The sequence below is a fragment of the Arachis stenosperma genome, chromosome 2, assembly GCF_014773155.1.
Source record: "Arachis stenosperma cultivar V10309 chromosome 2, arast.V10309.gnm1.PFL2, whole genome shotgun sequence".
Lineage (NCBI taxonomy): Eukaryota > Viridiplantae > Streptophyta > Magnoliopsida > Fabales > Fabaceae > Arachis > Arachis stenosperma.
This window is the reverse complement of record NC_080378.1, coordinates 9,602,517-9,616,300: the sequence shown is the minus strand read 5'-3', so window position 1 is coordinate 9,616,300 and position 13,784 is coordinate 9,602,517. Positions and strand designations below refer to the sequence as shown.

The 13,784-nt window shown below is 32.6% G+C and overlaps 1 protein-coding gene and 1 pseudogene across 1 annotated transcript; one reads left to right on the top strand and one right to left on the bottom strand.

Annotated features, from left to right (window-relative positions):
* Positions 1–3,294: 3,294 nt before the first annotated feature.
* LOC130962508 (heterogeneous nuclear ribonucleoprotein Q-like) lies at positions 3,295–4,512 on the bottom strand (annotated as a pseudogene).
* A 3,428-nt stretch (positions 4,513–7,940) lies between these two features.
* LOC130961521 ((+)-neomenthol dehydrogenase-like) lies at positions 7,941–11,485 on the top strand. The gene is made up of 5 exons (XM_057887454.1): positions 7,941–8,141; positions 9,522–9,762; positions 10,454–10,528; positions 10,614–10,790; positions 10,993–11,485. The coding sequence occupies exons 1-5, from the start codon at positions 8,122–8,124 to the stop codon at positions 11,368–11,370; spliced, it is 891 nt and encodes a 296-aa protein (XP_057743437.1). The 5' UTR covers positions 7,941–8,121; the 3' UTR covers positions 11,371–11,485.
* Positions 11,486–13,784: the final 2,299 nt, after the last annotated feature.

Here is a 13,784-nt window from a genome sequence, read left to right as displayed (position 1 = left end):
AAGAAAATATGAAAGTAAAATACCTATACTATGTTAGTCCCAAGATAACTCACTCACATAAATAACGTTATCAAATTTTTTATCTCTCAAATTCACCAATACTCATATAAAATAATAAAAAGAAGAACTTCATATAATCGTATTTTTCATTTCAAGAAACACACACGTTACAAAATTATGATACCACCTATTTATAGATGTTTATTGGCAGTGATTTTATGTTACACTTGTAACTAAAGTACTTTCTAATATAATAAATTATCTTAAGTGTTGGCGGCAAAAAGTTTGTGATATATCACTTGCATGCCTTCTTCAATTTGAACTCTAGTTCTTTTGACTTTTTCACACTTTTCAGAGCATATATTTGGACTATTAATCATGTTGCTCTTGACTCATATATTCTAGTTGTTTCTTGATTCTTGTATTCATGCAACTCTAACTATTTGCTTATTTAGTCATCATTTATGATAATTCCAATGGCGGTGATACAGTGCAAGTTGATTTAATTACCAAATAAAATAGCTAATTCAACATTCACATGCCTTCTTAAAGAACAATTTCAACAATAGGTATTACTCACTTAAGAAATATGTAACTAAGTATCTATAAAAAAAGTGATGCTAGACACACATTCATTTAGAGTTTAATTAAAAAGTTATTTTTTTTCGATTAATCTCAGTAACTTTTTTAAATTAACTTTTTATTTTAAAGTTTAAATTCTAAATTTTAGATATTTAATTTTAATTCTAAACTTTAAATCTTCTAAAAATAAAAATGAAAAAATTTATAATAAAAAATTAAGTATATAACTAATTAAAAATTAATTCTCTAAACTTTTCATTCATTTGAGTTATACACTTATCACTACAAGAGATGCGCTACCTAACGGAAGTTTTTTTTTTATGATTAGCGGCGATTTTGAACTGCCGCAAAATCAAAAGTCGGCGGTTCATCGAACCGTCCTAGTTATGGGCGCCAGGATTAGGTTTGGCGGCGGTTTCTAGCAACCACTGGTATAACTGCCGCTGAATCAATATTTTGTGGCAACGAATTTAGTAGCAGTTTTAAACTGCCGCGATATACAAGTATTAGGATTTAGACCTTTTTTTACTGGCGGTTACAAACCGCCGCAATGTTTGTACGTTTTTTTAATTTAGGACTGTTTGCGGCGGTTATAAAACCACCGCTAAATTTAATACAAATTTAAAAAAATGGATTTTCCTTTTAAAAAACACTGATTTTTTTTGTTTAATTTCAAAGATATATTTTTTGGCCTTTTTTAGATTTTTTAATATTATGAATCTTAATATTTTTCATCTATTGAATCTAAACTTGTGGCAAAAACAACAAAATTAATTGGAAAATAAAATAATATATTTATAAAAATATCAATATAGTAAATCTCTTGCTAAGAACTAATGAAGTAAAACTGCAAGCATAAGCCATGTGAAGCATGCTTAGTTACCCTCAATCAGATGCATCACACAGGCTTTATACATACTCTCCCATACTTTTATAACACATTATGAATCTAAACATGAACTAGGTGAGGTACTAATGATGCATGTATATTACTTTAGTTAATTATATTTCTATCTCACTCCCAGGTTCAACTAATAGCCAAGAACATTGTTCTTATTTGATACAATATGTAAATTTCCTATGTACAATGATGGAAACAAAGAAAAAATAAAAGAAAACAGATAAATTTAAAGCTCAGAACTAAGACAAAATTATACACATATTACAATATTTGTGCATTTTAAAACTATCCCATCGATGCTTGTCTAATGACGAGAAACAAACAGATCACTCTTCGTCTGATTCAGAATCCTAAAGCTGCAGCCTCTTTTGTCCTTCGATACGATTTGGTTCCCTTCTAATCGGTAGAATGATACTCCTAACTATTTGTTTTGCTAATAGGATATACAGATAACATGATCAAAGAGATCTCTTATGCGAAAAACTAACAACAAATTAAAACATATCTTTTATATGAAAAAAAAATTAATCCATTATGATGATCAAAACCACAAGACCACTTTCTATGTAGGGGTACATAAATCCTACTCTGCAATCAATTTCGAAACTCCTAGTTAAACTATGAGCTTAAATCTAAACTGCCATATTCCAATCACAAGTTCGAAACAAATCTACTGAATTTAAACAAACACAGAACAATAAATAGAAAAATTAAATCAATTAAAATAGCTCCTATATGCTAACATTCATTTAACCATTTTGTTCCTTTCGAAACAACAGATTGGCTGTATTGCATTGAAATAGGAGATCAAATGGTGTAAATAGAGTTACAGAGTTTTCATGCATACCTGTCACTAAAATGTTCATCCATAGAGATCTTGCAAGTTGGAATTCCACCTGGTGTGCAATGACAGATTTACTCTGTGGAAAGGAAGGGGAAAACATATTTTTGTTTTCAAAAGAACATAAAAGAAATAATGCATTTCCAAATTCAAATGATAACAAAATTAACAAATAGATTTTTACCATTTCACCATACACAACATCGACAACTTAATCAAGTCTAGCTTGATGCCTCAACAGGAATGGACGCAAATGATCGGTATAGAGTTGTTTTGCACCCTGTTCAACAAGCACCATGTGGTTTTGTTAATTTATTACTACCCAATACACCGGAAATGTTATCCCGTGGAAGAGGACAGCTAAAAGAGAAGTAAAATAGCATAATACAATATATCCTGCTCAAGAGCTAAAAAAGATAGTATTAACTAACTAACTAACGAACGAAGCAAATTCTTTGAAAATACGGCAAGGAAAGCAGTAATGTGCAGACGTTTGATTAAGCTTATATTAATAGTAGGAAATTGTAGCGAAACAAGAAATGCAAACTTCATGTGGTAATAGAGTAGAAAGCAACCCCATCTCCCTGTTCTCTGCACAAAACACACAATTGTTACTTCTCTTTCAACTTTAAGGTATAGCATAAATTTACCTTGCCCAAAAAAGTAATAAAAGCTAGAGAGCATCAATTTTCTTTCCTAAAATACTTAAGCATCAATTTGACAAAATGATAGCACAAGATATAGTTAATATATTTTTGTAAACATTTCTGCTACACTAAAAGATTTCTACAAAATTTGACTCGTGTGCAAAATTTAAGAGACTAATTTAAGCATTTACTCTTGAAAATAAGCATTTTCACAAAATTTTTTAAAAAATTAAAAATGAACATTTTTGTTATTAAATATCAGAAAACAGAGAGTTCAATTAAGTATTAATTCAAACACGCATGAGTCCAAGAGTAGTAATAACTTACAAGACATAGCCGATTTTGCCATTTGGCAATACCATCAGAACCATCCAGCTAGGAGCAACACCATATCCAGCTCCTGCAGCACCTATTACCGAGCCATACGGATTTCCAGCAAAGGCACCACCAAACCCAAGATGTGCAAGTCCAGGATTGTAGCCGTAACCCGTATCAGGTTTTTTCTCAGCTTGAGGTTTGGCAAGAACAACCTCGAGCAATTGACCTGAAGTTCCAAACCATCACAAAGAGGTGTATGTTTTAACATATAAGTCAGACAGAACCCAATTTATAACTTTGAATCATAAAGAAGTACCATAATTTTGTATTTCTCCGAATCTTTTACGGCCTTTAATGCACTTGACCTCTCTGCATAATAGATGAAACCAAAACATGCTTCCCTCCGGCTTTGCTAGGTGGCATGACTACTTTTGTTACTTCTCCATGACGAGAGAACAGTTCCTTAAATTGTTTGGTAGTAGTATTCTCAAGTATGTTCTTCACATAAAGAGCTTTAACTTAAGAATTACCAAAAAACAGTTTTCTAGGTGTAAATATGATTTTATTTTCCCGTCTACAATTTTTTATATTTATTTTGGTCCATCTTCTCTTTATTAGATTTTTTGCTCCCACCACTTAGATCTAATAATAAGTGAAAAATAAAACTAAAAAATATTTGTAAGGACCAAAAGTGAAATTGGCAATATTTTAAAAACTAAATTGTATATTCAAAAGTACTTATAAGGAACAACAGCAAAAATGTTTCCATGTGTGTGTCTAATATTAAAAAATGTCCTATATTTATATTTTATAGGGACTAAAAACATATTTAAAAAATGTCCTATATTTCTATTTTTGACGCCAGAGCAGGAAGGGCCTACTCCTTCTCAGCAGTCAGCTGGTTGTCACGCCACATCAGGTCATGCCAATGACTTCGACATGGATCGATCGTCGGGTCATGTAGATCATCTTGTTGTTCGATTTGAATGAAGACCTGCAGTAAGAAGAGGGATTTTTGGGACTTGACCTTCAGCACTGGTATGATTATGGTGGAGCGAGTGCTCCGGAGATGAGTGGTTCCGGTTTGTACAACACTGGCGGTGCGAGCATGCCAAATGTCGGTGGTCCTGTTGACGTTGGCGGTGGTCTGGATGCCAGTGTGTCTCAAGGTCATTCGTATAATTTACGGATATAGACTGCGCCACCGGGCACATATACCCCATCCTTGTATTCGAAAAAGGCGCCAAAGAAGTAATATGTTGCAGTTGATCTTGTACTTGTTGAGTTTAGCTTTGTTTTCATTGTTGTATCTTGTATTCAGTATTGTATCTCGTATTGTATATTTAGATGATTCTGTTTGTTCTCGTATTCTTATTCTGTATTTAGTTTTGTTCTCGTATAACTCTGTTTGAGATTATCTTGTTGCACTTTTAATCTGAATATTTAGTTATTATTTAGTGTTTAACGCATACATACATAAACTGCGCAATAACATAAAAATCTTACACACTAGTTTAACCACTAATGACCTCCAGTGGAGCTTGGACTTGCGCGCTGAGGACATCAGCTATGACTATGTCCCTCTCGTCCACATATAGTACATCGGTGAGGACCACACATATCTTGCGAATTCATCTCATTCAAGTAGCGGGTTGACTTCGGTCTTCCTTTTGTCGCATGCCTCAATGTCCAGTTGGTGGTCACCTTCACTCCTTCATATCTATCACACATAGATGGGTCACCCATTGGAACAAACTCGCCTCTGTACACCTTGCAAATTTCAGACATCTTGTAAATGTCATGCACATATACTTGCCAATCAAGATGCTGGTTAGCGCAACATGCAAGAACGTGGCAACATAGGAGTCACTCGACCTGGAAATGGCCACATGCGCAGTGTCGTTGCGCAAGGTTAACAGTGTAAATGGAACCATCTTGCATTTCACAAACCTCAAACATTTCATTGCGCCGCTCGAACCGATTGACCACAATGTTTCCTACACGTTAAAAGCTTTCTTTGACTCTCTTCGTGGCAAATTCTAAATACGCGAATCTGTTGCGGACACACTCATGAGCCTCGGCGCTTTTCCGAGTAAACAATTCGTTCAGTCGATAAAAAGTAGACCTAACAATGGCAGTCACAGGAAGGTTGCGTGCACCCTTCAGGACAGACTTTATGCACTCTACCAAATTTGTCGTCATATGTCTCCAACGATGACCCCCGTCGAATGCCAACAACCATCTCTGAAGACCGATGTCATCGCACCATTGAGTATATGCCTCACCCCGCTCTTTTAGCCTCTGATAGTTTTTGTTGTACTTATGTTCCGTCCTAGAATAGCCTGTGGAACAAATCATTTAATTATAAGCAGATACCACGAAATTACTATGAATAGGACCATAATAGCAAAATGAAATACCCATGTTAACCATGAGTTTATGCAAATACGGAGCCTTGAACCTCCTTAAGAAGTTGGACCCGAAGTGCCTGATGCAGTACATGTGGTGGTGACCATGCACCGTTACTGCGAGCCATTGCAGCGTCGATGGAGTTATGGTGGTCAGAAATAATGCCCACGCCATCAATGGTAATAATATATTTCCGCAAATTGGTTAGGAAAAACTCCCATGTGTCTGCCGTCTCACCCTCGACTATCGCAAATGCAATGGGCACAATGCTTTGGTTCCCATCTTGTGCAATCGCAACTAGAAGTGCACCTTTATATTTTCCGTACAGGTGTGTGCCATCAACCTGTACCAGTGGCTTGCAGTGTCTGAATGCAACAATACACGGATTGAAGCTCCAAAAAACGCGATGGAGAACTCTTACACCTTGAACCTCGTCACTCTAATGGTAAATGGGGAGTGTTTTTATTTGAACACGAGACCTTAGCATCTTCGCAGTCATTGCTTTCAACCATACTGGCAGAGTCTGGTAAGGAACTTCCCAATCACCGAAAATTTTTGCGACAGCTTTCTGCTTTGCCAACCAAGCCTTGCGGTAACTTACAGCGTAGTTGAACCTGGAGTGAATTTCTGCAATAATAGATTCACCTTTATCGACAAGTCTGCTTCAATCAACGGCCTAATGGCATCTGTAATTGTGTTTGAGTCTAACTTGGCATGATCTTGTGAAATCGTCTCCATGGTGCACGTGTGTTTGCCATTGTATCTCCTAATCTCCCAACAACCCTTCTTTCGAATCAAACTAGCTCAGATAAGCCAATCACACCCTGCACCATAACCCTTGCATTTCGCATAGAATGTTTGCGGCTCAAACTCATACACAGTATAATCAACTCCTCTAGAGATAGTGTAACTTTTGATTGCAGATATCACCGACTCTCTGAAACCAAATTCCATTCCGACACTAAACTCGCCATCTTCCGCCGCAACATTGCTTTCACCTACGACAAACGAACCACTGTTAGTACAATGCAAATAAAATTATTGGTAGTCGTAACTTTAATTAATAACCATAAGATAACATACTGATATTCGCATACTCAGAAAATTCTAGGGCATGCATAGTTTCGAGATCCAGAATCCGCATAAAAGACGGAACGCCAAGGGGTGCTGACTTACAATCGCATCTGCCTCATTTTGTACCGCCGGATTTCCTGCCAAGTCTGCGTCCGTTTTCGTCATCGACTTCATATTTGACTTTAAAATCCTCTTCACTGTCGTTGTTATCTACTTCTTCCCAATCTATATCCTCGAGTTCATCAACGTTGACATCCTCGCCAACCACATCCATTCCTGTACGCGATTCAAACTCAACGTACAACTTTATCATCGGCACGTGAAAACGAGTTTGTTGATAAATACAGAACATGTGTTGCATACTTGCATGTCAGTAATGGGCATTATTTGAAACTGTATCAGCCCACCAAATATTGGTACAGAATTTCTGTATAAAATATTGCTCACCCTTTTCAAAATGTGACTTTATATGTTATCACAAAGGCCATTTTGCAACTCTATAAAACTCATGGTGCATGGAATAGCAAACGATAACAGACATTCACAAACAAAAATCACTTCTTCGTTTGTGTTTCATATAATCTCACCGTTATAATACACTCGCAAATTTACAATACCTTCCATAACCACAACCTCATCTAACCCGATTTTTTTGGCACAACTAATAATTGCCAAAAAAACTCAACTCTAAACTATATACAAGAAAGAGTAAGAGGAGAGGTGCGGAAGGATGAAGCTGCGAAATATATTTATAGACAAGACTCTCGATTAAAATATTATTATTTATGCAAAATACAACCTGCATTTTGAGCCATTCAAAAAAAACCTTTTATCACTCCTAAAATACAACTTACGTTTTGTTGTCTTTAAAAAAGGTTTTTGACACCCTAAAAAACACAGTTTAAAAAACCTTCACAAAAAATACAACCTACATTTGGCTAGAAACAAAATAAAAAAAATAAGAGGAAAACTCAAAACACAGCCTCGTTTGGTGAATTTCAAAAACAAAAAAAATTTTTACAAACTCAAAATACATTGAATATTTTTGCCAAACGTCCATTTCATGATGTTACACCGTGTTTTTTCCCATTTGGAAAAAAATGAGCCATAGAATGTGGCCCGTCTGTTTATAAATATCTGCTATATATTTTATATTATTTAAAGTTATATAAGATGGACGAGATTAATCTCCAAAGTCTATATATACACGCACTAAAAAAAAACACTCAGAGCTAGCTTTATGAGAAATTATCATTGAAAAATGGCTAAATATTAAAATATCATTTTTTCATTCATTCTAAAGAGAAGTTAAGCTAATAATATAAGCCTTGTTCAGTTTCAAACTGAAGATGGAAGAAGCTCCACAAAGGTGAAGTACACCACCTTCTTGAAACTTTCAATAACATAGTTTATATATATAAAGGTATAGGTATATATGATTGCTTTATGTTTCTTATTTTATCCATTATCTATTATCCTTTAACTAATTTTGCAACAAAAAATTGCTAGGTAGTATCTCCTAATTACAAATTAGATTACAATGCTTTTCGCTTTTTTTTTTTCCTTTAAACTTGCTAGGTATAGTTTCTTATTGCAGTCAATTATTTTATTTTTTTCTTATATATTACATGTTTGATGATTGTTTTGTGTTGTAAACCCATTATTTTTTTTCTTTGGTATTATTTTTTTGCAAGTTATATGTTTGATGAATTATTTTGTATTTTATTATATTTTCTTTTAGTATTTGATATTGTAATTTATTGTACAATTATTTAGGACTGCACATGAATCGGATAATATCTGCGGTAATTATCCGTATCCGATTCGAATTTTGCGGATATTATCCGATCTGCAGAGTTATTAGATCAGATCGGATCGAATCCGATCTGCACTATGGTCGGATCGGATTGCGGATTCGGTAGTAATATCCACGGATCCGATCCGCAAATCTGCATATTCGCAATCACATATAAATAGCATAGTTTAAGAAAGTAAATCCTAATGTGATATGAATTTTAGTGTGTTATTTTATGAATTTTATGATATTTTGTTTTTAATTTTTTATGTTGTACTTCAACTTAGAATAATTAAACTTAAATCTTGTGTTATTATTTTGTTTTTGTTATTCAAGAGAACTATTATTGATAATATTTTAGGAGTAGATAGGTTTAAACAGATAAAAAATGAATTTTCTGGATTTTTTTTTTGTAAATATAATCAAACAGAATATTAAAATAGTTTTTTTTAATTATGCGGATATACCCGATATCCGTTTGCGGATCGGATCGGATCAGATTCGACCTAAAAATTGCGGATATTGTATTCGATCCGATCCGATAAGTACAGTGCGAATCAGATAGAATTTTAGACTATATCTGATCCGATCCGATCCGTGTGCAGCCTTACAATTATTATTAGAAAAAAAAGAATAGATTCTATAAAAGATTATTGTAAAAAAATTAGATTAAGAAAAAGATAAATATGAAAAGTACTATGTCTAATGATTTTAAATTAATGAAATGAATATGAAAAATTTTTAAAAAAATAGAAAGTATTAACCGGTTATGACCCGATAGAGACTTTTATTTGTTTATTTTAAATATATTATTTTTAGAACTTTTATTTTCACCATCTTAACAAAATACAGAAATTAAATAAATACTTATTTTTTTTCAGTTTTAATTTTTTTATAAAATTCTAAGAATAAAAAAATACTGAAAGGTAGAGTGTGATTTGAGTTGATAAGCAGGTATGCAGTTGTGACTGGAGCAAACAAAGGAATTGGATTGGAGGTAGTAAGGCAATTGGCTTCAAATGGAGTGAAGGTTGTGTTGACTTCAAGAGATGAGAAGAGAGGCCTTCATGCTTTGGAAACCCTTAAAGATCTCTCTGATTTTGTGCTCTTTCACCAGCTTGATGTTGCTGATCCTGCAAGTGTTGCTTCTCTTGCAGATTTCATCAAATCCAAATTTGGCAAACTTGATATTCTGGTAACAATTTCCCTACCCTTTCACCATTTTTAGTAAATATCATCGGTATTTTCTTAATAACCAACACGCGTTTTTTTTAATTAAAAGTTTAATTAGGTTAGTTCTTATAATTTTACCAAATTTTTAATTAAATTTTTATATTTTTTTAATTAGATTTATACATTATTTTTAATTTTATAACTAGATTTTTTTAATGTAAAAAATATTAAAATTAACTGAATATTTTTTCACAAAATTAAATGTATTTAGAATTAATAACATATCACATGTTTTATGAGAAAAATATTTTATTAATTTTAATATTTTTGACATACAATAACTTAATTATAAAATCAAAAATAATGTAGAGATCCTGTTAAAAAAATAAAAAAGTATAGAAACTTAGTTATAAATTTGATAAAAAAGACTAACAGACTAACTATACCAAAATTAAAACATAATCTGAATACAATATTAATTAAGGCTGTTTGGCTGGCATACGAATAATGTTAATGTTATTGTTTTGGGTAAAATGGGGAAATAAATTTGGTATATAGGTCTTTATTGTGGTGTAACTTGGGGGAAAAAAAAAGGAATATTCAACTGTATATTGGTAAACTTAAGTCATTCCCTTAATTAATATACTAATTATATTGGATTACTTCTCAAGGTTCTCATTTTGACGATGATTTGCAAGTGTTGCATTTCGTAGGTTAACAATGCAGGGATTAATGGACTTGTAATTACAGACAACGATTTAATCCCTTCAGTAATATCGAAACCCCAGGTAAGCATCTTTAGGCACGGATAAATATTTTATCTTCTAATATATAATGCTTATTAATTATGATTGACCTGTTCTTAATCTTCAGGATTTATCTGAAGAAGAACTAGAAAAAGCAAGGATTGAAACATATGAATTAGGCGAAGAATGTTTGCAAATAAATTATTACGGTTCTAAAAGAACCACTGAATCTCTTCTTCCCCTCCTCCAATTATCTGATTCACCAACAATTGTGAACGTGTCATCTTCCTTGGGAATATTAGAGGTAAGCTAAGGTATATTAGAATTGTTATTAAAAATGGTTTTTGACAATTATTTAACTGTTAAAGCAATTTTATTTTTTGACAAGTGACTATAAAAAATAGTAAACAACCATTTTTACAATTAATAGTAGTAAAAAAATATTTCACTAATTTTTTTTTTTTACAAATAATGACCATAAAAATACTTATTTATTTTAAACACAGCGTATATCAAACAAATGGGGCAAAGGGGTGTTAAGTGATGCTGAAAATCTTACTGAAGAGAGAGTGGATGTGGTGTTAAAGGAGTTTATGAAAGATTTCAAAGAAGGGTCATTAAAAGACAAAGGCTGGCCTACGGCTTTTGGTGCCTACACTCTGTCCAAAGCTGCTATGAATGCCTATACAAGAATTCTTGCCAAAATGTTGCCTACTTTTTGCATCAATTGTCTTTGTCCTGGTTATATTAAGACTGATATCACTGCAAATACTGGCCTTTATACGGTGGAAGAAGGTGCTGCTAATGTTGTGAGATTAGCATTACTTCCAAATGGTAGTCCTTCTGGTCTTTTTTATAACAGGAATGAAGTGCATTCCTATTAAGTCATATAATATTCTGAATTTCTGGTCTTTTAGACATGTAATCATTTACTCTTATGTCACATTGGGGCAATGTTTATTTCGTTAATAAAGTAATAAATTATGATGCATTTTGCAATTTATAGAATCTAGTAAATAGATATGCACCTCTATGGATAAATAAGGTTTTTTTTTTTTTTAAATTGAGCAATTAGGATGACAAGCAAAAATATATTTGCTCATATACAATGATTGTGATGACAAGCAATTTGGATGTTAGAAATTTAGAATTTTTATTTTTTCTTTTTAACCAAAAAGAATTTATTTTAGTCATTTGTTTTGTCGTTTAAACTAAACATGATACTTAAGCACTTTTTAAATTCTGTTCATTATAACAAAAATCAAAAGAGAGAGATTTGTTTTCTATGTTTTAATATTGTTCTTGTGTCTATCATCCTAGAACAGAAATCAAACAAAACCTAAATTCTAAACTATAAATTCTCTTGATCAATCGTCAAATACGATCACAAGGTATACATATAATATAAGCAAATAAAATATGCAGCTTTAAACAATAAAAAAATTGTGTGCAAATATTTTTTTACCCTGCACATCTATATATATAATGGGAATTAGACGAGATTTTTTACTATTTCTAAAACTTAGATTCAAGATCTTTCAATTAAAATGTAAAATAATTATCATCTTCATTAATCTCACTGTTGTTACTATTACACACATTTAATAATGAATAAAAAGAGGATTAATAGGCACATTAATGGCTATTAATCCAGCGGTGAATATAATGGAAATGGAAATTCTTGTTTACAGCAAGATTAAAATGAATAATAACCTTCTCTTGCTACATCTCATATAATGTACATAACAAAAGCTGAATTAAATAAAGAATGCTTCATCATAATAGGGTCGTGCTAGGGTCCATGAATAAAATGAACATCACTTATACTATCCAAAATAACCATTCGGATGCCAGGATAAATAAATATCTCATGTCAATAAACTTAAGCTGATTATCAAAAATTGAACTCCTGACCTTCTGGATCTAAAACTCTAATATCATATCATGAAACTACTCATCCCAAAAACGTAACCTGATAGGACAATATAATACTAATGATTATATCTCTAATACTTTCTAAACCTCCATATGAAAAAGAAAAAAAAAAACTGCATGACCCATGCAATGATGACATTAACAATTCATAAATGAATACATATATGAGAAATCAATATATTTAGTTAATAACTTTTGTTCAAATATTAAAACATATACATATAATCTGGTCAGACAAATTCGCGAATCCTCTATATGGTAATTAATTAGGGAAATTAGACTTTATTAGTGACAAATGATGAACAACTGAGAGCCATGAGTAAAATAATACTATAGCTTAAAAAAATACAGAATGGTTAAATATTGGAGTAAGAATAGGAAAAATAATAAAGATCATAACTTTGCAAGCTACGTAGACACACTTTTTTATTTTTCAGATCGGGAAGAAGACGGAGTATCACAAGATTATGAGAGTACATGGTGCTTTACGTAAGTGTGATGGCTTAAAAATCGGTGGGTCCGATATCATGACTTGTAAAATTTTTTCGCATCCAGCAAAAAAATTGCTGGGTCCGATTTCTTTGGACCCAAAAAAATTTGAACGTAAAGCATGAAATCGGTGGGTCCGATTTCCATGCACTGCTTTTCATGAACCACAAATCGGACTCCGATTTGTGTCCCCTTTTAACTGCAATAAATCGGACCGTCTAATTTCTTCCCTTCACCTGAACGCCGTCACAATAGTGTAAAACTCCCCCAAGTTTTATAACCCAGCATTACACCAAACTTAATCTCATATCGAAAAAAATTAGTCACGTAGAGAAGGATTATATAGATTATAATTTGATTTTAATTTTAATAATTAAGCCTGCTTGGTGTTGCTGCTAGTTGGGGTAGCAGCAATGTTACTATTATCTCTCTTTGAAGAAACATAAGCTATTGTTGATTTGTGGTGTAGAAGCAAAATTGGAGGTTCCATTATTGTTCTTCAACAATGTGAAATGCTAACTGAAGGCAAAGCTTCTTGATCATAACTTAAACCCTATTGAAATAACCAATATTAAATCAATGTTATGATTTTAATTCATAAACAATCAAAACAGAAAACAAAAGAAGAAGATTAAATTTACATGAAACTTCCTCCACGGACCACAGAAATGGGGGCAAACAAAACAGATATGAAGAATAGCTGAAAGCAATTTATGTATTGAATATTTGGGAACTTACCATATAGTTAATGCAATTACCCCTCAATTATTGAAGATATATTCAATCATCATACCGTAGCATCACTTGCTGGCTGTTGCAAACAGTTCTTCCTGAAACTCATCTACATCCATAGTTCAAATGTCTTTGTAAATTC